General features: G+C 41.3%; 1 protein-coding gene across 1 annotated transcript; it reads left to right on the top strand.

Moving 5' to 3' along the window:
• The first annotated feature begins 2,051 nt into the window (after nucleotides 1-2,051).
• Nucleotides 2,052-26,082, top strand: ASIP (agouti signaling protein). Its single transcript, XM_062604065.1, has 4 exons — nucleotides 2,052-2,312; nucleotides 17,745-17,947; nucleotides 22,502-22,563; nucleotides 24,128-26,082. Exons 2-4 carry the CDS (start codon nucleotides 17,767-17,769, stop codon nucleotides 24,302-24,304), a joined length of 420 nt encoding a protein of 139 aa, XP_062460049.1. The 5' UTR covers nucleotides 2,052-2,312; nucleotides 17,745-17,766; the 3' UTR covers nucleotides 24,305-26,082.
• The last annotated feature ends 632 nt before the right edge of the window (nucleotides 26,083-26,714 follow it).

Genomic DNA, 26,714 nt, shown 5'->3' on the forward strand with positions numbered 1-26,714 from the left:
TACCCAGAAAGGCGAGATCACTGCCCAGGTAGGGCTGGGTATCGGTCGGTGGGTGGTGAGCGGTTGTATTCTCTCCCCTTGTTACTTCCCTTATCATTATTATTATCGGTGGCAGCAGCAGTGATTTGTGTTATACCTTAGTTACTGGGCTGCTCTTATCTCAACCCATGGGAGCTACATTCTTTCCATTCTCCTCCCCATCCCTCCAGGAGAGCGGGGAGGAAGCAGCGGGGAGTGAGAGAGCGGCTGCGTGGTTCTGAGTTACGGCTGGGCTTAAACCATGACATGTACATACTTAAAGCACACAGTTACTTGCTTTTTGTCCCATTGGTATCTTACCATTCATATGTGTATCAAAGCCTTTCATAATTTACAAGACCATGGTCTATTCATTGCTATGTTTCGCTATGGAAGAGGAGAACTGAAGCTGTAATACTGGGAAAGCAAAACCCCCAGTCCAAAAATGGAGAAATTAGTTTCTAATGGAGGAAAGAAAAAACAAAAAATGAAGGAAATCAGCTTACTTACAGAATACCCATACTGTTAGCAACAGGAGATTCCTAGGAAATCAGTCATTGCAGCTATTCAGGCCAAACACAAGAGCACAGGATTTTAAGCCAAGTAAATAAATGGCTGCTGTCAGTGAAGAGTTGTGGTAATTTACTGAAAATGAAGAAGAAAGAAGAAGAAATCTGTGATTAAATATATGGAAACTGAAAGCCTTCAAACATGTCAAAAAATATACGACTTTCTAGAAAGCACTAAAAACCAAAAGACAACTTCACAGTCTGTTAGTGCTTTAAGTGTGGAGCAGTAAAAGAAAAGTGAATTTTTAAACTTTCGATGTTCACAAAATTTTCCAGTGTGTGGGATGTGAGGAAGGGGTCCATCTTCAAAGCAGCAATTCCCATGGCCCTACACTGTTTTCAAATGTTTCATGTCCTGTAAAGGCAGCTGATACTACCTTAGCCTTTGTTCACCTAAATGACAACATTTGGGGGAAGTCTACCAAGGAAAAAAATTAGTAAAAAGACCTTACAAAAGAGGTTTTTTTTCTAACCCAGGAATAGTCTTGATACAATCCTGAAGGAACATGGAAAAACTATCCTCATAAAAATAGCATTGTTGATCACACAGAGAAATGCATAGGGGTTGCAGTTTTATTTCAAATCAGGGCCTTTTCCCCCCCCCCCCCCCCCCCCCCCCATCTTTTTTCATACAAACACTCTTGAGGCTGTTAAATGAAATTTGATCAATTGGCTTCCAAAACCCCATTGACACTTCACCATTTATTCAAATCTGAAACTTGTAGTGCCCTGGACTACAAACATGAGCTGTCTTGTCAGCGGCCAAATAGCTTTATTATTACTTATTTCTAACTATCCCCTTGCATAGAACTTAATCAAATAGGTATAAAAAAAAAAACAAGCCCATGGCACATATGATGCACACATGGCCGTAAAAGTAGCAAACTAAAATTATTAATATACCATTGAAATGTATAATTAAACCCACAGAATTATAAAGGGACATGATATGTTTTGAGTTATTGAGTCCGCATTCTGATAAACTTATCTGGGTTTAGTACATGCAGTTACCAAGCTTAAGGAAAAAGCCTTTCCTCCTGTACGGTTTTACTTTTAGTTACTCCAGAAGACTCCTTCATTGGAGTGGAGTTCGTCAAAGAAAATTGCTATTCTCACACTTAGGAAACTGCTGAGGAGCTGCTTGCATATTTATAGTGCTCTTTCTAGAGAGCAAGACTGTCAGAGAAGGAAACTTGCAGTTATGAGCCCTGAACAAGTACTAAAGAGCACAGCAGATTTTATCTGCAGGCCTTCTCAGTTTTTCCTTATTATGTCCCTTTTTCCACCTGAGTGACAGGAAAAAATGAGCTGCCATCAGTTGAAAATGCATCTGCCTGAAGACTGTTGGATCAAGACTGTTCTGTGGTTCTCAAATGGGGAGAAAAAGGAGGGGCTGGAGGTCAACTTTCCAAAAGATTTTTTTTTTTTTTTTTTCAGAGCAAGAGTAAAAGAGGGGGGAAAAAAAAAGGCACTGAGAAAGAGCAGAAATTCAAGTAGAAACGCATGGACTGTCCATCTTGGCTATAATTTAGTCAGCTAAAATTTAGTAATTGCTTCTGCATTGCTTTCGGGAGGAGGTGATATTTAAAAGCAGGCTGCTCAGCACTCAAATGGGACTACTCCAAAAGCTTTGCCTATATTCTCTACAGATCAGCAGAACAAGGGAGACCAGCTGCATAGATTTTCGTTAGGGCCTGATGAATAGGACAACAACTTACTGTTTCGGTAGGACCAAAACATTTAAACTCTTCTACAGGGCATTTAACTTCCACTTTGTTGCTTGGACTTTAAGATTGTGTTTTACTGCTACAAGGCACTGGAGATATTTAACTTCATTACGCTCAAATTACTCCTGCAAATATCCCACACTAGTCTGAGAAACAGTAAAGTTTTAAGACTCTCTTAACTTCGGTATTTTAGCTTTATGCTCTCCTGAATTTACTCACTCCAATTTTCTGTTCAACTTCAAATACTTCTTTTTTTCAGTATTGCCCATGCTTTTGATTATTTTGATTCTATTTGATGTTTCTGGCTTTTCAGGATTTTGTTGTAAATTTTGCCTTTTAGTTTAGTCTTCTTCTGTCAAAGCTTTTTTCTGAAATGATTTTAAATGTTATATTACCTCCATATGTTCTTTTATTGTGTGATTTTAATGTTAACAAAGTACATTTCCTAAGCTGTATTTTTACACTGCTTCAATTGGTTAGCTGAATTATTTTTTACCCCATCCAAGTGAGGTAAACAATTACTATATAATGTTGAAACAAAATCATTATTTTCTTAAAGCTTTTATAACTCCTGAAGATTTTAAGGGTTTGGATTTTACTTGTTTTGGGACTGATAATATTTCTCTTCAAGCTTCAGACTGTAATTCTTTTTCTAATTTGCCTTTAAGTTCTCTTTCTAGCATGTCACAAAAATCTAATTCTGCACTACAGAATTGGACATATCCAAGTGTCTAATCCTCCGTTAGTATTCATGATACTCCATAAGTCTGTGCAAGTGTAGCAAGCAACAGTTGCTTTTAATAATTAACAAAATATGAAGGATTATTTATGATGGCCATTGGCAATACCAGCATTTCTCTTCCAACACGTATTTCTACTGCATTTCTATCGATTGCATAGTCACTGCAGTAACTAGAAAAGGAACAATTGTTAATTTTATTGCATTTGTTATTTTCCTAAAGGAGTGCATTTCTTACTGTTTTTTTTTTTCCTACATTTTTCCCTACTTCTTTTCTCCTCATATATTATTCAGCTCTTTTTTTTTTTAAATTGTGTTTAAAAGTGCCTTTGTTGCTTTGCTGTTTGTTTCATAGTGCGTGGACCATCTTCTTAATATCAGAAACACTTCTGATTGCAACAGTAAGGGCTCTTTAGAGGTGTTATTTGACTGCAAAGTCATCCCCCGCCCTTCAGAGTTGCATGCATTTTATTTGGATAGTTTGAAGTCTCCCTGCTCTACATTCTGGGCAGTTTTAGTCACAGCCTCTCTCAAAAAGGTCTTCTGAGGTTGTTAGATTTCAGGCAGGGAGATTCTGCGGTTTGATCTTGGTTGGTTGTTGGTTTGGGGGGATTTTGTTTGTTGGTTTTGTTGGCTTTTTGAAAAGAACATGTCTCCGCTTGGCTTTCTAAATATCGACCTTGCACTTCTTTATCTGCCAGTTTACAGAATCAGTATTTTTAATCCACTGAACTGGCTCAGAAAGCTTTCATGAGCATTCTAAACGTGAAAATATACAGGTGATCACAGATAGGAAAGGTAACCAGGGAAAAAGGTCAATTCACTGAAAACTGAAAAGGCATTTTGCCAGCTTCGATATAGGCTCTTATCTTTAGTTTTCCCTTTAATCTGTTACATATGAACTGACTCATAAATAGAGCTACACATAGGAATTAGCCCCCAGTATTTTGCGGAGTAAAGACCCACTAAAATCCTTTACTAGGCTAGTTAACATCATGTTAAACTAAGTGTGCATGACCATGTGGTATAAATATTTACATAGAAGAAATATTGCATAACCTTTTTTTTCAAAGTTTTAACAACATTTCTTAAAAAAAAAAAAAAAGGGGGGGCAAATTTAATGGAAAACTGCCCTGAATTATTCAATCGTGTTTGCTTGTGAAATTTGTTTTTCAAATCACTCTATTTCTCTTCACTCTTCTTTGATCGGGTAATTAAAATTTCATTCAATTAGAAATAAGTGTGTTGGAGTTATAAGGCAGTAGAAGGAAGCACTGATGAGTGCTCTCACTGCACCTTTTTCATTTGCTTCTCTGCATTTTTATGCTCATACCATGAAAAAAAAATCTGACATGCATTCTCACATACAAATACTTAGGAAGACGCTGTGTTAATAATAGCATTTAACTAAACATTTCAAATCTGTTCAACATAATAATTTAAACCATTTAGCAAAATATTTTTTCATCCTGTCAATAAAAATATCCCTGTCAAAAATGCCTAAACTTAGCGCACACATAGAAGCCTGTTTCTGTTCTTCCTGCAGAGTATGTTTTTAAGTGGATTTGACACTTTTCAAAGGTGTCTATAACTGAGGTATTGCCTGTGCCAGTGTAAAGCAACCCTGAAATAAGGAGTGTGCTCAGAGCAGCTGCAAGTCCAGTATGCAGCTGCTGATGGTGGCAGGTATGCTTTTACAGAGACCTCTGTGAAAGCTGCAGCTGCTAATGAGACCCATGTTTTTCGGTGGTGGGAATATATTTGCTTAAAAGAAAAATTAGAAAGGTGCCCTATTACACTGTGGGGAACTATCTGCAACGGCCCACAGCAAACCACCAGTTGTAACATATGCTGAAGTTAAACGAAGCTCTGCGGGGAGCAGATCCAGTTCACTGCTGTGATGGATTAAAAACATAAGTTAGAAAGAAACCATAAAAACACCTTTCTGAGCCCAAAGCATGCAGATTCTACAAAGACTTATTACTGTCCTGGGTTCAGCAGCAGCAGTCAGTTTTCTCTTTCTTAGTAGTTGCTGCAGTGCTGTGTTTTTTACTTTCAGCCTGGGAACAACGCTGATAACGCTGATGTTTTTAGTTGCTGCTAAGTAATGCTTGCTCCGACCAAGGACTTCCTCAGTCTCATGCTCTGCCAGGGAGAGATGCTCTGCTCTGTCATGTCTTGGCGACTTTCAAAGTTTGTTGTTTCAGTGTACGCTTTCTCAAACTTTTGAATGGGTTGCGTCAGTAGGTCTGGCTCAAAGCCTGACACAAGGTAAATACAATTTATTTTCCTAGAGCTAAAGAGGTTTCAGAAGTCTCAGGATTAAAGAAAAGAGTAGCAACATGCTTTGAAATAAATAAGCAGAGAGGTAGGTTAAGTTGGCAGGAAAACTATAGTGCCACAACCCTAAAGCAATCTCTTTGAAGTGAACATCCACACTCTTGACACATATTCAGAGACCTGTAAATTCATAAATAAAACTGAAAGTTTAATCATTTGTTAGCACATGACATGGACAATGATGTAATTTCCAGCAATTCTGCTTAAATTTTTTTCTTAGCTTAAAAAGAAGAAGAAAAAATATTTCTATTTTAAGTTTCTATAATAGAAAACTCCTATCAGCCTTTGGATAGATGTTCTAAAGCATACTTATTAGTGAGCCTAAATAGTTTAGATCTTAGAAGCTTTTTAGACCTGGCTTCTACTTCTGGTGATTTCATGTCATTATACGTTGTCGTCTTGCTTGAAAACCCTTTCGTCACCCCATCCTTGCTCCAACCACGTCAAGTATGTTCAGGAACTGAGATACTCTACAGTTTCTCTTTGGTATTAAAGTGATCGAGCTTTGAGAGCTCTTTTTAGACATGCTTCTCTATTCCTTTGATAATTTTTGCAGTTTATCCATACTTTCCACTCAATTATTGGTGTTCTTGGAGTACCTTCGAGAGATAGCTAGCTATACCAATCTCAAATATTTATTCTCTCTCCTATTGAAGTTGGTCCAATTTTCTCATTTCAGAACTACATAAGCACTTTTGACAGGAGTGTTACACTGTGAGATCATTTCCACCACAACCCCCAAACCCTTTGAAGTCACTGCTTCCCAGAAGAGTATTTCCCATCCTGAAATTACTTTTTAACTCAAATGTTTGTCTATATATTTTTTTACATTTAGTTGAGCTGTTGTTTTCCTATGGCTGGTTTATCAATTAACATGTATCTTCCAGGCATTTGTCTTCATACTTACTTCCCACTTATGGGCCACACGTGGATTTCCCTTCTTCTGTGAAGAAAGCTGTGCCACTCAACACTTTGTAGATCTAGTCCAGATCTCTCATTGATCTTGTGTAGTTACCCATGACTGTTCCAATGTCTTTCTTCCATATGCTACACCAATGTCACATTATTCTGTCACACAGACAAGAGCAATGCAATTGAACTTATTTTCTATTTCTTCATTTCAAAAAAGGACATGTAAGTGCCACAATTTAATTTGCATTAAGTAGCTGCAAACTTTAATGACTCCAACTGTTATTATTTGCCATTGCCACAATCAGGATAACACAAGCTTGCTCAGATGTGGAAAGAATATCCAGAAACCGCCTTTTCCCTCCATAGCCATCAGGTACCATAACAGAACAGTGACTCCTCCCCCCTTCATTACTTTTTCAGCTGTGGCAAGCCAACATGTGTCACCAATATGCAAGTTGTACCTTCAGGCAGAAATTATGCTTGTTGCCAGAAAAAGATTAACTTGATCTGAACCCCTTAGTTTATGAGTTCAAGGATATAGGCAAGCAGAAGAGCAGGATATTTAGAAGCTCCATTACACATGGAAAACAAATAAAATATGTTTATCATTCTTCCTTAAATTTAGCCCTTATGTCGTGGCCCCTTCAATTTTCCCTTTTGCAGATCCTTCTGCCATCAGCTAAGGAGTAATTCTTGCCTTCTCCGCGGCATCCAAGGGAAGCAGGGAACTCCTGAGGAGGCATCTCCCAGTCCTTCCCTGTTACAGCTACACCATATTAAAGCCGGCCTCAAGCACAGGCAGCCAAATGGCCAAGAGTGGGGAAGAGGCTGTTGGTGCACTCGGGGCCCCAACAGTCTCTCAGATATAACATCCTGAACTGATCAGCAAGTCTTACCACTATAGCTGTAGCCTGCCTTCTATGCATGTACTGCACAGTAGGAACCACTACCAACTAATGCTACATCGCCTATTACTCATTTTGCTTTCCATCCACTGCAAATAGGTATCATATGGAACTCAGTACTTCTTCCTGTTCCATTACCTTCACTGGGGAAACTCTCTGTCCTCTGACTTTCAATTAATCATCAGGAAAAGCCAGAGAGAGATTTAATTTTGGTCTTACCATCAGATACAAATCAACCATTGCTCTTATTTATCACATTGCCATCATCACCAGAAGGATTATTGTTGTTGCTGAAGCTAATCCACCATCAGCCTCCACCAGTCACAGATCAAATATCTCATAATTCATATCCTATTAAACAAAAAAAAACCCAAACTTCACCTCTTAGATGATTGTAACATAAAAGCCAAATTGTTCCTGAATTATACATTCAAATAGAACAAAAACTAAGACAATACAGGGTTTATAGTGAATACAAATAGGAAATCTCCCATATCCATGACTGTAAAGCCTATATGTAGTCATGTAGAGAAAAAGAGAAGATGGATATGTCTAAGAAGTAATGTCCTTTAATCAAAACAATATGTAAGCTCTTACAACATAATAAGAGGTGAAGTATTTCATATAGTTCTTTCTCTGAAAAGTGAACATGGAACAACAACAGTTTCAGAGCTTCCTCTTTCCTATAGTCCTCAAAGATAGACACTTTGCCAGTTTCCCATCTTTGGAGAACATGTCTGTTCTCCTAGAGGCAGTTCCATAGACCTGGAAAGAATTATAACTTATATTTTTCCCAGATGAGGTAGAAAAAGACTTAAACATTCAAAAAATGAGAAACATACCAGAACACTTAAAGAACGCTTTATAAAGTGCCTTAAATCCCAGTACAAAGGCAGGAGTACATTTTGAAACGATCAGAGAGTCCTGTCCCTGAGCCACAAACAACCTGAATAAACTATTATGAGGTTGATGTTAGTAAAAATAAACCAGAACACTAGAATTATTTAAAAACAGGAAGGAAACTGATAACCTCCGAGAGGCAGATTAAATTCTAAGCAGGCCCTGTAGAGTGCACTGAAGAGAAGCCCCCCTAATAATGCATCTATTACATGGTAGCATATGACTTGAACTTAAACCAAAAATAACACCACAGAAAAGGCAAAGGTTAAAAAAAAAAACACAAAAAACCATTCACTGTTGGGGCAAAACCAGATATTAAAATCACTTTACGTTCCACCAGTCAACTCAACCGGTCTAAAATAACTTGCCACAAAGCATTGAACATGCTGGCTGATGAACAGCAAGCTTCTCGTAACTAAGATGTACATTCAGCACATAGACAGCTGAGCACTACTTTCCACTGTAGTCCTTAGGCAGGAATCCAGGATTCCTTCTGCAACCTGTGGACTGATGGATTGATTGATTGATTAATTGATTGATCAATCAGTCTGTCTGTCCACGCACCCCCTGCATCCCACCCCCCCACTCCCAGTTTCACCAGGATGGGTTTCATCCCATACTGGTGAAATCAGTTGCTTCTTTGAAGGAAGGCTGGGTAACGAAGTCAGTGCTAATTGTCATGCTGGTGAAGCTGGGTGGGAAGTTGATTTTCAATAAGACATAGAATAGCTAGATAATTGCCAATAACTTAAATGACTACATGGACAGTAAGGCCATTACGTATAGAATCATAGAATCATAGACTAGTTAGGGTTGGAAAGGACCTCAACATCATCTAGTTCCAAGCCCCCTGCCATGGGCAGGGACACCTTACACTAAAATTCATTCATATGCATTGACTTGACTCAGATCCCAGGAAAAAAATGGAGTAGAAAATAGAGAATGGGATTAAAAATGACTAGAGTTGAATAGGGAGATTATATGTCATCAGCAAGGTCACTAAAGGAACTCTACCTCTGCTTCTAATGAAAACTTAGACAATTGAACAGAAGAACCATGTGGAGAACTGGGACAAAAGTATTTTATAATTAGTAATTGTATGGGCTCAACATGTTCACCTGAGATAGGAGACCGTTAGGAAGCAACCAGTTCCTCTAAGCACTTCTCAGGAGGGGAAAAAAAATCAAGAAAACAAAAACATTTTCCACAGTGAAGAGAAAGGTTTGGAACAATTCAGTTCCTGGAAATTGAAATAAGATAAATTTAGAGTAATAAATGACCAGGCACTTTCTCACTTGGTTTAATTAAGAATTAAGCAGTGAAATCCAGGTAGGGCCTATAGCCGGTCATAGAAGAAGTCAGATTGTATGATCACAACGGTCTGGTTTGCTTTTGTAAGCCTGTAGCTTCCTTACAACTTTGCTCACTCCTAGATATTTAGCAGCACATTCTTTATCCAGTCCTACCATGGGGGTGTCTGGCTACTTAAGAGCTCTTCTAAACCATGAGTTCAATAGTCACTTCTAACTCCATCGTAATCATACAGTAGCAAGCACAACAGCTCTGTTACAGGGAGCATTCAGGAAATGATTCCCAAGAACCACACCATTCATACTGGTCGCTACAAGTAGGCATAAAACTTATTGATTCCCTGGGCCTTTTCCACTTGGGTAGAACAGCAGTCCCCATCATTCAGAGTTACTTTTTTGGGCATTAGTATTTCTATTACTACAGTCTATTTTTACTTTCAAAAACTCTATGTGAGGAAGCTGGGGCTGTTCAGCTTGGAGAAGAGAAGGCTGGTTTAGTGTGAGGTGTCCTTGCCCATGGCAGGGGGTTGGAACTTGATGATCTTGAGGTCCTTTCCAACCCTATTTTATGATTCTATGTGGCATCTACTCTAACATCCGCAGGAAAACTGAGACCATTATCGAAGCCTTTGTTTTATGTGCACCATCACACTCTATAGTTTTTAAGAGGGTGTAGTTTTGTTTGGGTTTTTGTGGTTTGGTTTGTTTATTGGGTTTTTTTAATCTGTGTTAATTTTGAATACGAGAAGTGCATAGCAGACTGACTGACAAACACATCTAATTCATTCCTAAGTACCTCTGACTTTGGACACTGCATAATTATCTCCAGGTAAGCTATTCCAGTGCTGCTCTATCCAGAGCCTTGGAAAGGTTTTCCTTATGTCTTTTTCAACCTTTTCTCCTGTAATTCAAACCTCTGCTTGTTGCCCTGTCCATCCTGAACAAAGAAGCCAGTACCTGAGCAGCTAGAAATGGCTCTGAATAACCAATAGAAGAGGGGAGAGCAAGCAATGAATTTGATCCATAAAGCACTGTTTCTAGGCATAGAACAACATCCCTTTTTTATAATTATTTTTATGCTTATCAAAGTGTAAATAAAACATTCTCATATTTTCATCAGCATATATGGGGGAATGGAGGTCTGCACCACTTTCCATGTTAAGTTATGTCAGGTGCAGTATACAAGATTGGGTGTATAGGACAGTAGCATTGGAGACACTGCTAGATCTCAGGTAATGACATCGTCTAATCATTTCATTATTCTTTGCTGGCATTCATTCTAATTTAAATGCATTTTTGCTCCAGATGGATGACCAACATTGGATGCTATGCTTTAAATTAAGACCAGTGTCTGCATACAATGTTAAATGCTTTTGTATTTCTGTTACAAATACCTTTCTTGATATACCCTAGAAGTGGATGTGTTTTTTTTCACAGCTGCATCATACTGTCCCCCTCAGTCACGCTATGATCAATACAGCCAGATCTCCCCCTTCTACCATTTGAAATCCAGAAGCCATTAACTTCAGAAATATTTGCTCTCAAGCTGAAGTGTTTGAACTTGGACTCTGCACTGTCGCATCTCATACAGTTCCACTGCTTCATTCCTCAAGGTTGTCCAGCTGGACATGATAAGGACAAGGTAGGTAAACAACAAAAGAGTGAAAAGGAAAAAGAAAGGAAAGAGAAATTTGCCTAAAGGAAGCTCTGTGTCAAAAGCAACCAGGCACAGGGGATCACTGAAAATTAAAGAAAACGGAAGTAGAACCAGAAAATAGAAATGAAAGGTGTCGGGGAGCAAAAAGGGCAAACTGAGTTCAATAACTTTGAAAAAATGTTAGATTTAAACTTGCACAGAAGCTTAACAAACAACAACAAACACTACACATCTCTGCACAAGAATTCGTATAAGTAAACTGTCTCTGATTTCAGTATGGAAAAACTAGGGAAAAGACAGTGTCCCTTGCGCTAGGAATACTTGGGAATTAAAAAAAAATGATTACGTAGAAGACCAGAGATAGGAGTCTGGAAGAAAGAACAAAAAGAATCAGAATGAACTGAGAGAAGACCTTCAATGCCACTTGCTATTTTACTTTGGTCAATAGTATTTTATAACTTTGTTTTCATCTTAAAGGAGAGAAGAAGCAGAGATCTGGATGCAACACACTGGCATCCCATGAAAACTTTAATCCTAGAAATTCATGCCATATTTTGTTTAAAAACAAGTTAAGATTGCACCGTTTTATACAGGTGAGTAAGGATTTAAATCGGTTTTGTGGAAAGGGAAAGCTGAGTTTTTAGATGACCTGGTCACAGCAAGGAGGAACTTGGTGTCCTGCCATCACCCCATGCAAGGGTCTCACACAGGCAGCCGGAACACGTGCTTGTCTGGCAGAAGCTTGAGCAGATTGATGAAATCCCTGAGCCAAAGGCATGGAACCACTGCCCTTGTCCTGCAGTGCAGGCTCCAGGGAGATTTCTGGAAAGCAAAAGGGAAAATACATAGGCTAGAGCAGAAAGCTAGCTAATAGCACTAAGCAGGGGTATTAGAGGACAACTATTAGAATAGTCTCAACTGTTGCCCTTGAATGAGAAAAGACTTGGACCTAAATTTCCTTGAAGTCTGAAAAAGGTTTCTCTTCAGCTACAGACGTGTCTATCTTCATGGAGAACACATGGGTCATTTCTTAACCAAACTGAGGAAATATTTAGACCTAAGCACCACAGCTGCATGCTTTGCTTTCTCTTTTAGCAAACCAAAATGCAAAGGTAGAACATGAAATAATGAACAAGTTATCAGACTGGAACAGATTCTTAAAGTATAGAACCTGTTTTCCACAATCAGAGGCAGTTTTTTTAAGAGGGACTATGTTAGGTTAGACTGGAAGATGCCCAGAAAAACGCACACGAATCGGACAAGCAAATAGTGATATTTCCCCTGGCCCTGGGTTAACATAAAACAGAGACTGGGAAAAAGTAAATTTAAAAAAAAAAGTTAAAAAAAAGGAGCAAGAAACATTGACTCTTGTAAATATGTGATTATGTTCAGAACAACTGCAATGGCTGTTATTGTTTGTGTAAAATGCATTTGTGCAATGACTTCTAGTAGTTCTCTACGAGGGATCCACATAAACATAAATCTGTATTCCTGATTCAATGTAAAAATTCATAAGTAAGTGGAATTCACCTTGCTCTTATGGCTTCCAGAACTTAAATACTGTGGTAATTATAAATGCAAATGGTTTGAACTAATGAAAAACAAACCCTGCAGAGATATGCTGATGCAAGTAGGGTTGGCAGTAGCCAAGAAAGTTATCTGCAAGGAGGTTTTCTCCAACAGCTGATCAAGAAAGGAAGAGCAGATAATTCAGTACTGCAGGATAATGTTGCCCCAAAGCCCATTCTTTTATAGTGGAAATGAATAAATTCAGGCTGCGAATTGCAAAGAAATTTAATTTCTATGTGGAAAGGGACATCTAGAAGGTCTTTACTATTGAATAACAGAGGTCTACCTAGTCTTGGACCTACAAAGAGGTGAACATGTGCTGATTGTGGGGATAAAAGCTACCCAGTGTCAGCAATAGCAACCCCATTGCTAAAGGGCCATCAAGTCTGAGGTTATCATTACTCACTAGAGAGCTGTGAACCAGAGCTGATCTCTGACTCCTCTGGTGGTCTTTTTGGATACTTAGCCTTGTAATGTGCGAAAAGTCTTAAGGATGTGTGTGAAACCCGTCTGAAGCAAAAAGCAACCTAGAAGTGATTTTCTTCTGTCAAAATCACAAGTAATCATGCTCCTTCAGAATGGCAGACAACTTGCCTTCCCACATATATAATACTCTCGCAGTTTCTTTTCATCACTGCTGACAGTTGGTGGTTTTTTTCTTTACTTTACAAATTTCAGTAAGTCCTTGAATTACACATGGAGATTTCTCTGCTGAAGTGGTAGACTAAGTAACCTTTTATGTTTAACACTAGTTGAGGAACGATGAGACCTTTAGTTTCCTGATAGCTTCCCTCAACAGTTGTCAAGATAGAAGTTAACTGAGCATTTCTCAGCAGCAGAGATCCCATCCCTGCTCCATCACTGGCGGTGTTCAAGGCCAGGTTGGACAGAGCCTTGGGTGGCATGGTTTAGTGTGAGGTGTCCCTGCCCATGGCATGAGGGGTGGAACTGAATGATCTTAAGGTCCTTTCCAACCCTAACTATTCTATGATTCTATGCCATTTCCCTTTTTCTCACCATTTCTTTGCTGAAACCTGATGACTGAGATAGGATTGCTACTGAGACTGGATAGCCCAGTTCTCAGTGACCATGGAATAATCACTCACAACTAATCACTCAGTCATCCTATTAGCCTCCACATTTAACTTCCTAACTTTCTTTAGTCTCTCACCACCTTAAAAACTCAACATCTTTCAAGGCAGCCACTAGTTCTTGCTTTTTTTCCTTGCCTTCCTTCTTTTTCTATCCTCTCCATTTCAAAACGGGAGCACAGCAGTGCAGCATAAGTGAAGATTTGTCAGCGACTTACTGAGTAGTTTAACACAATTTTCAGTATTTTATACTTCTTTGTTCGCATAATTTAACATTTTACTTTTCTAAGCAGCTGTTTTCAGCTATTTGTAATGATGCTGATTTATTTATGAGTTGGTCCTAATTTTTCAGACCTCCTAAGAAAACTTGTCCCCTGCCAGTGTTTATGGCAGACTTCATGTATGATTGTCTCAAACTGTTCACTCTGTTGTTGTGTGAGAATATATCTCCAAATAGAGTGAAATCAGCTATGACAGGAAATACAGTTTCGCTCGAAAGTGTTGAATGTACAGTGTGATTCTGGGGAAACAAAATTTCTACATGGAGACTTTAAATATGACATCACAAAAAATAGTTTAAAAAGAGACAAAAGCTCTTTCGCATCCTCTGTCATTTTCCAGAATTACATTCAGGGAAAAATGCTTGCGGGAGCTATCAATGGGGCTAAGTATTAAAGTACCTTATCTACAGATTAAATATAATAAGCCAAAGCACGAAGGAAATGGCATAGAAAAGGGTACTACAATCTCTGATGATCTGTAGCATAGAATCCCAGACTGGTTTGAGTTGGAAGGGACCTTAAAGCTCATCCAGCTCCAACCCCTGCCACGGGCAGGGACACCTTCCACTAGAGCAGCTTGCTCCAAGCCCTGTGTCCAACCTGGCCTTGAGCACTGCCAGGGATGGGGCAGCCACAGCTTCTCTGGGCACCCTCTGCCAGCGCCTCAGCACCCTGTTATAGAAGGATAAATTGAGGCCAAACTCAGTTAAAGCTCCACTGACATCACCTACAGATCCGGGATGTCACATGGATTCATCACTATTCTGCTGATTCGTGAAGTTTATGGCCAGTGATCCAAAGTGCACATTCACCTAACAAGGGAGGGCTCTCAGCCTCCAGGGGCTCCCTTGGACGGTGTCCCGACCCAAGGGGACAGTCCCCAACAACAGACCCACTGCTCCGAGGAGGAGCAGCTCCAAATGGCTGCCCAAGGGGCTCCATTTACACCCTACTTGAATCCAATGGTGAGGTACCCTGTGTTAGCTCAGGACCCAACTTCCTCTCCCTGTGGGGGGAAGCTTCGGAGGGCTTTGGCCGGGGGGTCGTACCTGCCATACACCTTCATCATAGAACATTACATCCTTCCCTGTATGCCTCCATCCTGTGAAAATAAGCATGCATAAATGTTAAGCAAGCTAATACTTTTTAAGTAATGATGTATTTTATTTGACCAGCTACACACCTGGAAAGCACAGACAAGCTTTTGGGCACACAAGCCCATTATTCAGCTCTTTTGGTTTTTTAATTTTAAGCCTATAGCTAGAACATGAACATCAGCAGTGATATTCAGGTTGGTACAATTAGTTACATAAATAGAAGTTCTAATTATGACCAGAAAGAGTATGGTTAAGACCTAAGCGGTTATCTACATATAAAACTATGTGCTAGAACAGTCTCTAGAAAGCATCAGTCAGGTCTGGGCATCTTATGTGAAAGGCAAGTGAGAAACAATAAAAAAAAATATCTCTTCTTAACACACACAAAAAAAAACAAAACCAGGTTAGGGGTCCTGACCTAGCAAATATTTTCACACACTTCCCATTAGACAGAGGCAGCTATCACAGGCAAAGGCTGAACATCTGTATAAGAGTTTACAAGACCAGACCATGTGAAAATGAAAACAGATGGGCCATAGCTGGGGGGAAAAAACCCACAATTTAATCATCCCAACAAATTCTCATGCTCCTTTCGTTTATAGGATTTTTTTCTCCTAAACGAGATGTACTTTCTCATCCAGTAGGCAATTTGTGATCAAATTAAAGAATACTCCCAGCTCCTATAACAAAAAGGAGATGGCAAACCACAGGCACAACTATGGGACAGTTTGGGTTTCAACTTTATACCAGCTTTGAGCTACACCAGCTGGGTATCATTTGAAATACAGACACAGGAGCACTCAGACATTCATGAGTTAATCCCTCCTCCTTTGGAGTAAAACTCCAAACTAAGATACAGTTATTTTTGTTGTGGCTCACGCGGATGTCTAAATGACAAAGGATCCAGCACATGTGTCCCTGCAAATCCTAATAGAGTCCTAATACATCTGAGTGGATTTCCTCATGGCACAGTTGTAACCAGCAATGAAAGCAGCACTGATGTACCCAGCAGTGATGTGTTACATGAGCATGGCCTATAGAACAGACTGAGAAATGAGCCCAAGCACTTGGGGTTAGAGGACTAATATTTGACATCTCACAAGGAAGAGTGGGTCAGTGAAGGCTGTAAAAGCAAATGCAACATAGATTTGGTTTACGAGCCCAGAACCACACCATGTGCTGGGCTGCACCCCCAGAGCATGAGCAGCAGCTCAGGGAGGGGATCCTGCCCCTCTGATGTGCTCTGGGGGGAGCCCCCCTGCAGCCCTGATCCAGCTCTGGAGCAGCAGCACAAGAGGGACGTGGAGCTGCTGGAGCGAGGCCAGAGGAGGCCATGGAGATGCTGCAAGGGCTGGAGCAGCTCTGCTCTGGAGCCAGGCTGAGAGAGCTGGGCTGGGTCAGCCTGGAGAAGAGAAGGCTCCTGAAGGGGAGACCTGAGAGCAGCTCCAGTGCCTAAAGGGGCTGCAGGAAACCTGGAGAGGGGCTTTGGACAAGGGCCTGTAGGGACAGGCCAAGGGGAATGGCTTGAACCTGCCAGAGGGGAGACTGAGATGAGCTCTTAGGCAGAAGCTCTTCCCTGTGAGGGTGCTGAGGCGCTGGCACAGGGTGCCCAGAGAAGCTGTGGCTGCCCCATCCCTGGCAGTGTTCAAGGCCAGGTTGGACACAGGGGCTTGGAGCAAGCTGCTCCAGTGGAAGGTGTCCCTGCCCATGGCAGGGGTTGGAACTGGACAAGCTTTAAGGTCCCTTCCAATTCAAACCAGTCTGGGATTCTATGAAAAGTTACCCATCAACCTGGAGGCTGGCAGTGCCTCTGGGGGAAGATTCCCATAACTCTGACTCAGCTCAAAACTAATACACATGGAAATAAAAGTCAACTTCAAACTTCAACAGCATGAGGAATCCACAGGAAAAGGAGACCAGGGTAATACATTCTGGGTACCCTGTATGCCTACGCTGTGTCACGCACAGGTTGGCCAGGGCCAGTGGCTTTCTTCTGCTATAGCCACATCCTGCAAAGCTCAGGTCTCTCCATAATTATGTTCAAATCCCACAGACTTCGTTACATCTTAAAATTTATTAAGTACATACTAAACCTTAAGGCCCATGAGGCTTTACAGCACTGGGTCTTTCGTAATTAGCTTGAGTTATGGCTATGATTTACTATGGGATCAGAGCAGCCACCTCAGGGTATAATAGAACAAGCTATTTCTTAATTACTTAATTCTAAATGGAGATGTGGGGGTTTTAAATTGTTAATTTTCTGGGTTTTGTAAAAAAGATTTTCTGGAAACAATCTGATTTATGTGATTGAGCTGGTCAAAACTGGCAGAAGTTCCTCTCCCCTGGTTCATACAATAAAAACCAGCATGAAACTCCATGCAAAGAACTCCGAGCTTTTGGGAAAACAGACATTTAGGGAAAAGAATCCTTGGAAAGAAAGGAGAAAGCACCTAAGGGAGGTGTATTTGAGGTAGCATCTTTGAACTACATCACAGCAAAGTTAGCTATTGTGGTATTAGAGGCAAAGTGATGGAAACAAAAGAATTGTTAAGAGCAGGTTGCTAAACCTGCACAACATGGTGGCACACCTTCATTGAGATTCCTCTCCTTGTGTCTCTCTTACATGCAGGTTTTGACCAACTTTGGTTTTCATGACAATGGAATTTTTCCTCCCTGTGATGGAAAGGAAGAACCTCTTCCTAAGCCTATTGATCTGCTACAGTTTGTTCAGAGCTGCCGATCATCACATGGTAATTGAAGAGAAGACAGAATGCAGCCTGTCGAGAAACAACAAAATGAATTTCTCAGATCTCCCACCCATCTCCATAACAGGTGAGTGAAATCTGCCATTCACTGCCAAAGCAACAAGATTTGCAGACAACACAGCTGACAACTGGGATTGACAGCTTACTGCAACGCTGTGGTTTCATACAGCTGCCTCGGCAGCACGCACAACTGCAACGGCAATGCAGCCGCATCACCCCGGGCTGCAAGTCTTGTGTGTTCTTTTTCTCTTAATAGGGGCATTAATCTTTCTTTGACAGTTTAGTGCAAATAGAAAAAGTTAACATAACTTGGGGTTTTTAGGGTCTGCTCCTGTGGCAGACACATCAGCAGGTCTCCTATAACCTCAATTTGCCTGTGGGACAAGTGATCTTTAACCAGGGGAAGGAAACAGCGCTGCAAGAGAGAGCCAGAGGTCTTCTATTTATCTACGATAGGACCAGCTATGTCCCTGTCCTTGCTGGCAGGTGACCATCTGGCCTGTTAGGGAAGAACCGTATTAGGGCAATCCTTAACTATCTTCTTCACAACATTTCTTCCTAGGGTCTGCTCTAAATATTTCCGTGTAGTTTAAGCCCACTTCTTTCTTTCAAGAAACAGGTATTTGTGGATAATCAATTGCAGAACATCATTCATATGGTATCAATACTTCGATAATTCAAAAAAAAAGGCTTCTTTTATCCTTCCTATAGGCTTTTGGGACTTCTGCTTAAAGAAGGTTGGTTTCTTACCTTGTTTCCTGTATTTCCTCTGTACTCTTCCTCAGGACAATGTTTCTTTAAGGAGAATCTGTTATCCCACACATGCATTTCCAATGACATCTGAGCCTCTCAGTCCTGAGTTAACTCCAGGTCATTTAGCTGCATGTTTATTAAAGCCTGTGCTGAGAGGCCTCTCAGGCCGCACCATTTCATGGTCCTTGTGATCCTAACAGCCTTTACTCTGACACTTCCAATAACTTTTTTATTCCAGTTAAATTCTGAGAGATAAAATACATTCACATCAGCTGATTTCTACCTTCTCACAAAAAAGTGCCTGTCATCAAACACTCATCCTTCTCCTACATGCATACAAATGGGATGAACATTTGACGCTGAAAACAAGAATAATTCAAAAGAATAGATCGTGGCGTAAGACTCGCCTCTTACATAGCCTGCTTGCCTTGGCTCATTATTCCAAAACAGAAAACACAGATGCAAACCCCATGGTAACTCCGTTGGCCAGGACTGCACTCACTTTCTTGAGGCACAAGGCATTTCTAAAGGTATCCCAAGGCCTTTCTGCAGCCCACTTGTTCAAAGATGAGAGGCCAGCCTGACCCTCCACTATCCACACCCAAAGAAGAGTGGAAAAATCACAAAGTGAGAAAACTGAGACACATCATTCCTCTTTTTTTCCTCATTCAAAGAAGTCTGACCTAACTTTTGAAATAATTTATTTTGGAGCTGAAATGGCACATGCTATTTCTGGGTGTGTAATGTGTAGCCACATTACCTCTATCATTTATTAACTAAAATAATTGAATTATGACTTGATTAATTATAAATTAATCAAAAGAATTCATTAACACATGGCATTTGAATGGCATTTGAAAGTCGGTGGAGAAAGAAGGTGCAGGAGAAAGGACACGGGCTGACACTGTTTTGGGGTTCAGGTTCCGAGACCAAGGGACCTTCTAGCCCTGCTGAGAGCAGGAAGATGGCAGGAGATCCCATCATTTTCACTGAAGTGAGCTGGGAATAGCACCCCCTGACTCAATCCTTGTACAGAATCATAGAACCACAGAATGGGTTGGGTTGGAAAGGACCTTAAGCTCATCCAGTTCCAGCCCCCTGCCATGGGCAGGGACACCACACACCAGACCATGTCACCCAAGGCTCTGTACAACCTGGCCTTGGGCACTGCCAGGGATGGAGCATTCACAACTTCCTTGGGCAACCTGTGCCAGTGTGAGCAACGTGTTCCAGAATTGTGAGGCATAACTGGAGGCAAATGAATGCACATTTGCTGGGCTCTCTGCATTACACAGCGGCTGGATGAAGAAATGCAGCTGTGCACTTCACAGTGCTGAAATGAATGAGAAGAGTTGCTACATGGAGAGAGACTGCCTTGGACACAATCCTGCAGAGGATGGAAATGAGTCAAAATTGGAGAAACTAATGCAAACAGGGGAAATCAGCTGGAAAAAGCAGCCAGACAGAAGTGGGAAGGGCAGGGGCAGAGGTGGCTCCTCCAGCTCTGCCGCTGCTCCCTCTGCCTACAGCCACAGCAAAACCCTGCAACACTCAGGAGGAAGGATGGAGCCATATGTGGTAATATTTATTGTAATGGAAGTTCCACAGCAAAAGGCTGACAAGCTGCTCTCACCACCACAGAAACAATTAATTCAAAGCAAATATTAAGAGAGTGCTTAAATCACCACAGCATCCTCTCCCTTCCTCATACTGTCAATTTCTTTATAATTCATCAGTTATAATTTATTTTATGATAGACATAACTGATTTCTGCATAAGCTAACGGAAAAAACTTCTTGTAGCTTGATTTAAACATTTTGGGTAGAGGTTCCTATCTCAGTGACATCTTACACCAAGCACTGTTCCTTCTGGTTGGCCACACAAAACAGAGACTGATGTTACATCTCAGGTTTTAAATCTTGCTGTAGCCATACTTGAGTAGCAAAACTCACTTTCAATCAGCTGTTTACACACCTGTCAATCAATCACAGCGCTCATGGTATCAAAAGATGATGTGTCTGGCTCAAATTCAATAGAACACATGGCTGGAGCTGAATCACAACTTGAAAGGCAAGCACGGGTTTCGCATCAACATCAACTCGTCAAACATGCAGTTGTCTAACTAAACCACACTTTCATAGCACCTCAAACCACGGCTCTATCAACAGCAGTCAGAGGTGTGCGTTGGCAATATTTTCACAACCCTGTATTACATCTTCCCCTGATGTCACAGATGGGATCTGTAAGGAGCTGGCCAGCCGGGCAGCTGTTGAAAACACAGCAGGCAGAGTATAAGGAATGTGAGATTAGAGGCCAGTTGGGAAAAGCAGGTTTTTACCCAACCCAGAAGAACTATAGAAAAGACAATCACGTCATTCACCTGTCAAAAAAAGCATCTCTCCACTTCCCTCTCATCTGCCCGCTGAGCATCATTTTCTTCTTTACCGAATTCCTTGGAGTAATTAAAGTGCATTTATATCTCACCAATGTTTACATCTCTGCTTAATGACATCATAAACCATTTAACTGAATGTTATCAAAGCAGTTTTACAGGAAAAGCAATCCAGAAAATCCTGTACGATTGAAAGATAGAAAGATAATGCAGAATCAAATGGCTCACAAGCACTTTGGTTAACACCAGAAAGTTTTAAGGGGCAGCATAACAAAGCCAATAATCTGTCAGCTGGAAATGGATCTAAAGCACTAATGCTGGTTAGTGTAATGCCTTTTTAAGATGTGCTCTTATTAAGTTATAATAACTCTACATGCTTGAAGTATAGTTTTTCCTCCCTCTGTTAGAGACGTATAACCTTAACTACAGTGATGCAAGCACAATAAATGAAACCCCCCAAACCAGACCAAAATGTGCATTCTTTATTCTGCAATTCTGTAAATTTTGGCAATTATTAAATATTCAAAACTACCTTATAGCAAGTACTGGAATAGACAAGGAGCCAGTGTTTATCAGCGGGTGCATGTAAGTTTTCCATCCTAATCATCCTGACATACAAGGAGTGCTTATTACAGACCTCACACACTTAGAACGAAGGTATCAAAAGCAGTGCAACAGATTAGTGAGGTAGGAATTCGTCCTGTGTTGGATCTCCAGACAAGTCTCAGTCATGGAGTTTATATACAGTGATAAATAGCACTGGTGCTGATGTGATAATAGTAACAACTGCAGTAAATGCTGTTAGTTATTTGATCTAAAGAATAAAAAGTTACATCAGGCATAGTCTGAACACACACACACACAATTTATCAGATCCAAGATTCAACTCTACATTCACAGACCTGAAAAGTTACAGGCACATTAATGAAACACCTTTGATGTTTTGGAAGGGGAAAAAAGGAACAAAGAACTGAAGAACAAAAAGTGGCATCATACAGATGAAGAGTTCATGCCAAATCAACAAGGCAGCTTTTTGCTTGTGCAAACCAGCATACGCTTGTTAATTCCTGCCAAAATTACTCAGGTAACACCACCTTTTAACAGAAAAAGCGTGTAATTCTGAAGGGCTTTCCTGATTTTGTTCAGGTGACTGAAGTGCCCTCATCTTTTACACAGAATTACACTTCTGAAATGATTTCCTTTGTCTGCATCTGACCAAGCAGGGTGTAAAGAAGCCCTCCTAAAACACAGACACCATGAATGCCTTTCTGCTTCACATGAGCAGCGGTGTGAGTTCAGACACAAGATGTCTGAGTGAGGATGGCTCCTAGAGATGAATGTCCCCACTGCAAAACATGCAGTGATGAGGTGGAAATGCAAGTTATCTGCTTTCTCTTGCACAAAAATAGTATTAAGTGTCTCAAATAACATGCTGTAAAATTGATTTAATGTTATGTTGTGCTGTTCTCTTTGAAGATTTAACTAAAAGATCCCAGAAAGTCAGCAGGAAAGAGGCAGAGATCAGGAAATCTTCCAAGGTAGGTGGCTGTTCAGAAAACATTGTTGAATTAGAATGGTTTATCGCTTCCATACTCCTCCTCAATGCATTCATTTGCAAGGTTCTTATGGCCATTCCCCAATTTAAATAATTTGCATACAGTTTGAAGCTCTTAATACTGTCAAAAGAGATGCAAAACACTAGTGGTAGAAAGGAAACTATGTGGATTAATCAGAGGTTATTGTCTGGGCTTGAGGAGTCTTGTTGGGTTTGATTTTGCTTTCATTTTTTACAGTCCTCTCTTACACACAAGGTTCTTTAACCTTGAGCTGGTTTAAGTGTTTGTAAAATCATTCAGGCATCTGCTGCTCAAGGGCACAAGCTCACTATCTGCAGGTGCCAAAAACTTAAAGTACAGGCATAGAAAAAAGGTGGTATTCGGTTGAATGTTAACTAGTAATTTTATCACATCAATAGATTCAAATTGATAGATTTCCTTCATGTGATGTTGCCTATAGGAATGTGAAGTATTACATGGACTGGACTCCTCTATTTTAACGATTGTGTAGAAAAGTAGAAAATAGCATTTTTACATTATTATTAATATGTTATGACAGCCATTTATAGCCAAACCAGTCATTGCTGCAACCAGAAGCTTTTAGAGGTGCTTCTTTTCCATTTTAATTGCTATCTCATGTGGTTAACCTTCTTTGAAACACTTCCAAACCTCCCAGGATGAGCCAGGTTGAAAGGGGCCTCACGACATCATTTAGTGCCACCTTCAGCTCAAGCAGGGCATTTTTGTCATCAAACACTGTCAAAAGGATTTTAGCTTAAAAGCTCCTATGGCACTTGGAGACCTCAGAACATTTTACCTTAAAATTGAAACTCCTGAGAAACTACCAGGCTGAAAAAGTACATCGGGTGCCTGCAACTGGAGAGCTCTGGAGTGTCTCTCAGGTCCCAGGCACATGCTGATCAACCCAAAGCTTTCCACCTTTCCAAATCACAGACAGAAAAGCAGCACTCCTAGGGTAGGCTGAGAGATCTTTTCCAGCTCACTTACCTGAGCGTGCAGTTAAGGATTCCCATGCACAAATCTGATGCACAAAAGATTACCAAGCTCCAAAGGCAGCTTGAGAAACGAACCAGGAGAGGTAGAGCATTGCCAAGTCACCTCCCCTCTCTCCCAGCCTCACAGTGTGGATACCAGCTCCATAGATTGGCTGGGAGGTTTCACTCTCTTATTTGAAGCCTTTGGGGATCCAAGGCTAATTCCTTACTTTGTTCTACTGATGTCATTGTCTTTGCATACTCCCATGTCCCTTTCTTCACTGCTGCCACATTCTTCCCTACAGATCATTTTCCAATGCTCTATCCAGTCATGTTTCTAATTGTTTAAAACAGGGAAACATCTTGCTCTAGACACTGTTTCCCATGATTCTGTCCCACCACATTTCTATATTGCTACTATACAGGTCTCACTGCTACCAACTGCCTACTCATCTCAAGCCAGGAGCTCCCATGGTTCACTTTGCCCCTATGCTTTGTTCTGACCCATACTCATTTTACATTTCTATGAATTTTCATGTCTTTTCATCTAGAAAAAAGCTGGACCAAAGACATCTCTGAAACCAAGGCCCACACCAGCTGCTGACTGCGTGCCAGACTTCAAAACCTGCAAACCACACTTGAACTCGTGTTGTAACTACTGTGCTTTTTGCAAATGCCGAATTTTCCAGACAATCTGCAAATGTCTAATGTTAAACCCAAGGTGCTAGAGCCAGACTGGGAGCACAACAGGGCCTCTGTCTTTCAATTAGCTTCTCACATGTAGATTTCAAATTGCCCCATGTGTGTAGCAAGCAAAGCAGAGAGCTTTGAAGCTGGCAGCTTGCATTTGCCCTTCTTAAAATTAAATGGATAATGTTGGGTTATTTTCCATTGGGTTAAGGCTACCACAAGGACAGCATAGCACCAGTTCCCAGCACAGACAACAGCGTGGTGAAAGTTCAGGTTTCAGGGTTAATTCACTTTTCAGGCATTCAACAAAAAGCAGGATGAGAATTTATATAGGTTGTTCTTCCTGAAAAGACAGACCCAAAACAATAACACAGTTTTTTAGTCACCTTCAGCTGAGCATCAGTACCTCCACCTCCAGGGTTTTACTCGTTCTACCATTAACCAGTATCTCCAAGGTGTACAATATACCAGTACATTTGAACCCTGAACGCATCTGTGCCTCATGACTTCCCCAGTTGTATCCATAGGAATTTTCTAATGCTCTGTGCAGGTCTAATTGAGAGGCCATTTCTTTACTAAATTACTAAGCACAGCCGAGGGCTACAGAAATCTCCCAGGCAGGCAAAGATGACGGAGATGACGCTCTGAAGGGGCTCAAGCCATATGAACTCTTTTTTCTTCTAATAATCAGTCCAAAGCTCAGAGCTCAGAACAGAAGTCAGATCTTGACAGAAATACTTCTTCACAGACTATTTCAAGTTAGAAGGGACCCGTAAGGATCAGTGAGTCCAAGTCCCTGCTTCTCATGGGATTAGCTAAAACTAAACCATAATGACAGAAAGCATTGTGCAGATGCTTCTTGAACTCTGACAGCTTGGTGCTGTGACCACTGCCTGTTCCAGGGACTGACCACCCTCCCAGTGAAGAACCTTTCCCTAATGTCCAACCAGAACTTCCCCTGACATAGCTTCATGCCATTGCCTATCACTGGTCACCATCTGGTCAGCATCTCCTTCCTGTGAGAAAGGGCACCCCACAGCTTTCTTTCTCCAAGTCAAGTGACCTCAGCTGCTCCTCTTAAGCCTTGCCTTCAATACCTTTGATCACCTTGGTCATCCTCCTCTGGACACACTCTAATAGTCTGAGGTCTTCCATGTATTGAGGTGCCCAGAACTGCACACAGGACTCGAGGCGGGGCCCACACCACTGCAGTGGAGAGAGGGACAATCACTGCCCTTACCAGCTTGCTGTGCTTGATGCACCTCAGGACACAATTGTCCCTTTGGGCCTGCCAGGGCATACTGCTGACTTGTACTCAATTTGTGATCAACCTGAATTGCCAGAGCTCTTTCCACAGCGCTGCTTTCCAGCCTCTTATCCACCAGTGTGCATGTATAACCAGGACTGCCCTGTCCCAGGTACAGAATCAGGCACTTGCTCTCATTAAATGTCATACAGTCAGTGGTGGCCCAGCTCTCTAGCCTCACCAGATCTGTCTGTGAGGCCTCTCTATACCCTCTTGGGAGTCCACAGCTCCTCCTAGTTTAGTATAATGAGCAAACTTACTTAATGTACAGTCAGTTCCTGTGCCCAGATCATTTATAGAAAAATTAAAGAACACTGGCCCTAAAACTGAGCCTTAGGGAACCCTATAGGTGAGTGGCTGCCAGCCTGATGGGACTCCATTTACTATAACTCTGAGTGGGACCTGTAAGGCAATCTGTCACCCAACACATTACGGACTTGTCTAGCTGCATGCTGGACGTTCTATCCAGAAGGATACTGTGACAGTATAAAAAGGTCTGCTAAAATCCAAACCCACCACATTTACTGGCTTCACTTGATCAGCTAGAAAGACGACCTTGTCATAAAAGCAGGGCAACCTAGAGCTGGTTGCCCAGGACCACATCCATATGGCTTTTGAATATCACCAAGGAGGGAGCTCCACAACCTCCCTGGGCAACCTGGACACTGTACTCCAAGTGTGGCCTTACCAGTGCTGAGCAGAGGGGAAGGATCACCTTGACCTGCCAGCAGCAGAGCCTAATACAGCCCAGGACACCATTTGCTTTCTTTGCTGCAAGGACACATTGCTGGCTCATGTTCACCTTGGTGCTCACCAGAACACCCAGGCCCTTTTCTGCAAAGCCACTTTGCAGCTCGGTGGCCCAAACAGATACTCCTGGATGGGGTTGTTCCTCCCCTGATGCAGAACTTTGCCCTTCTCCTTGTTGAACTGTATGAGGCTCCTGTCAGACCATTTCTCCAGGCTGTCAAGGTCCCTCTGCATGGCAGCATATCAGCCGCTCCTTCAAGTTGTGTTGCATGCAGACTTGCTGAAGGTACACTCCATCCCATCATCCAGATCATCTATGAAGATGTTAGTCACAGCTTGCTGCTGTCAGCTAAAGAAATGGAAAGTGCCAAGAGCCACAACAAGGAGCTAGA

Source organism: Pezoporus occidentalis, unplaced genomic scaffold (assembly GCF_034315485.1).
Source record: "Pezoporus occidentalis ecotype Australia unplaced genomic scaffold, CSIRO_AGI_Poc_V1 ctg83, whole genome shotgun sequence".
In the NCBI taxonomy this organism is placed as follows: domain Eukaryota; kingdom Metazoa; phylum Chordata; class Aves; order Psittaciformes; family Psittacidae; genus Pezoporus; species Pezoporus occidentalis.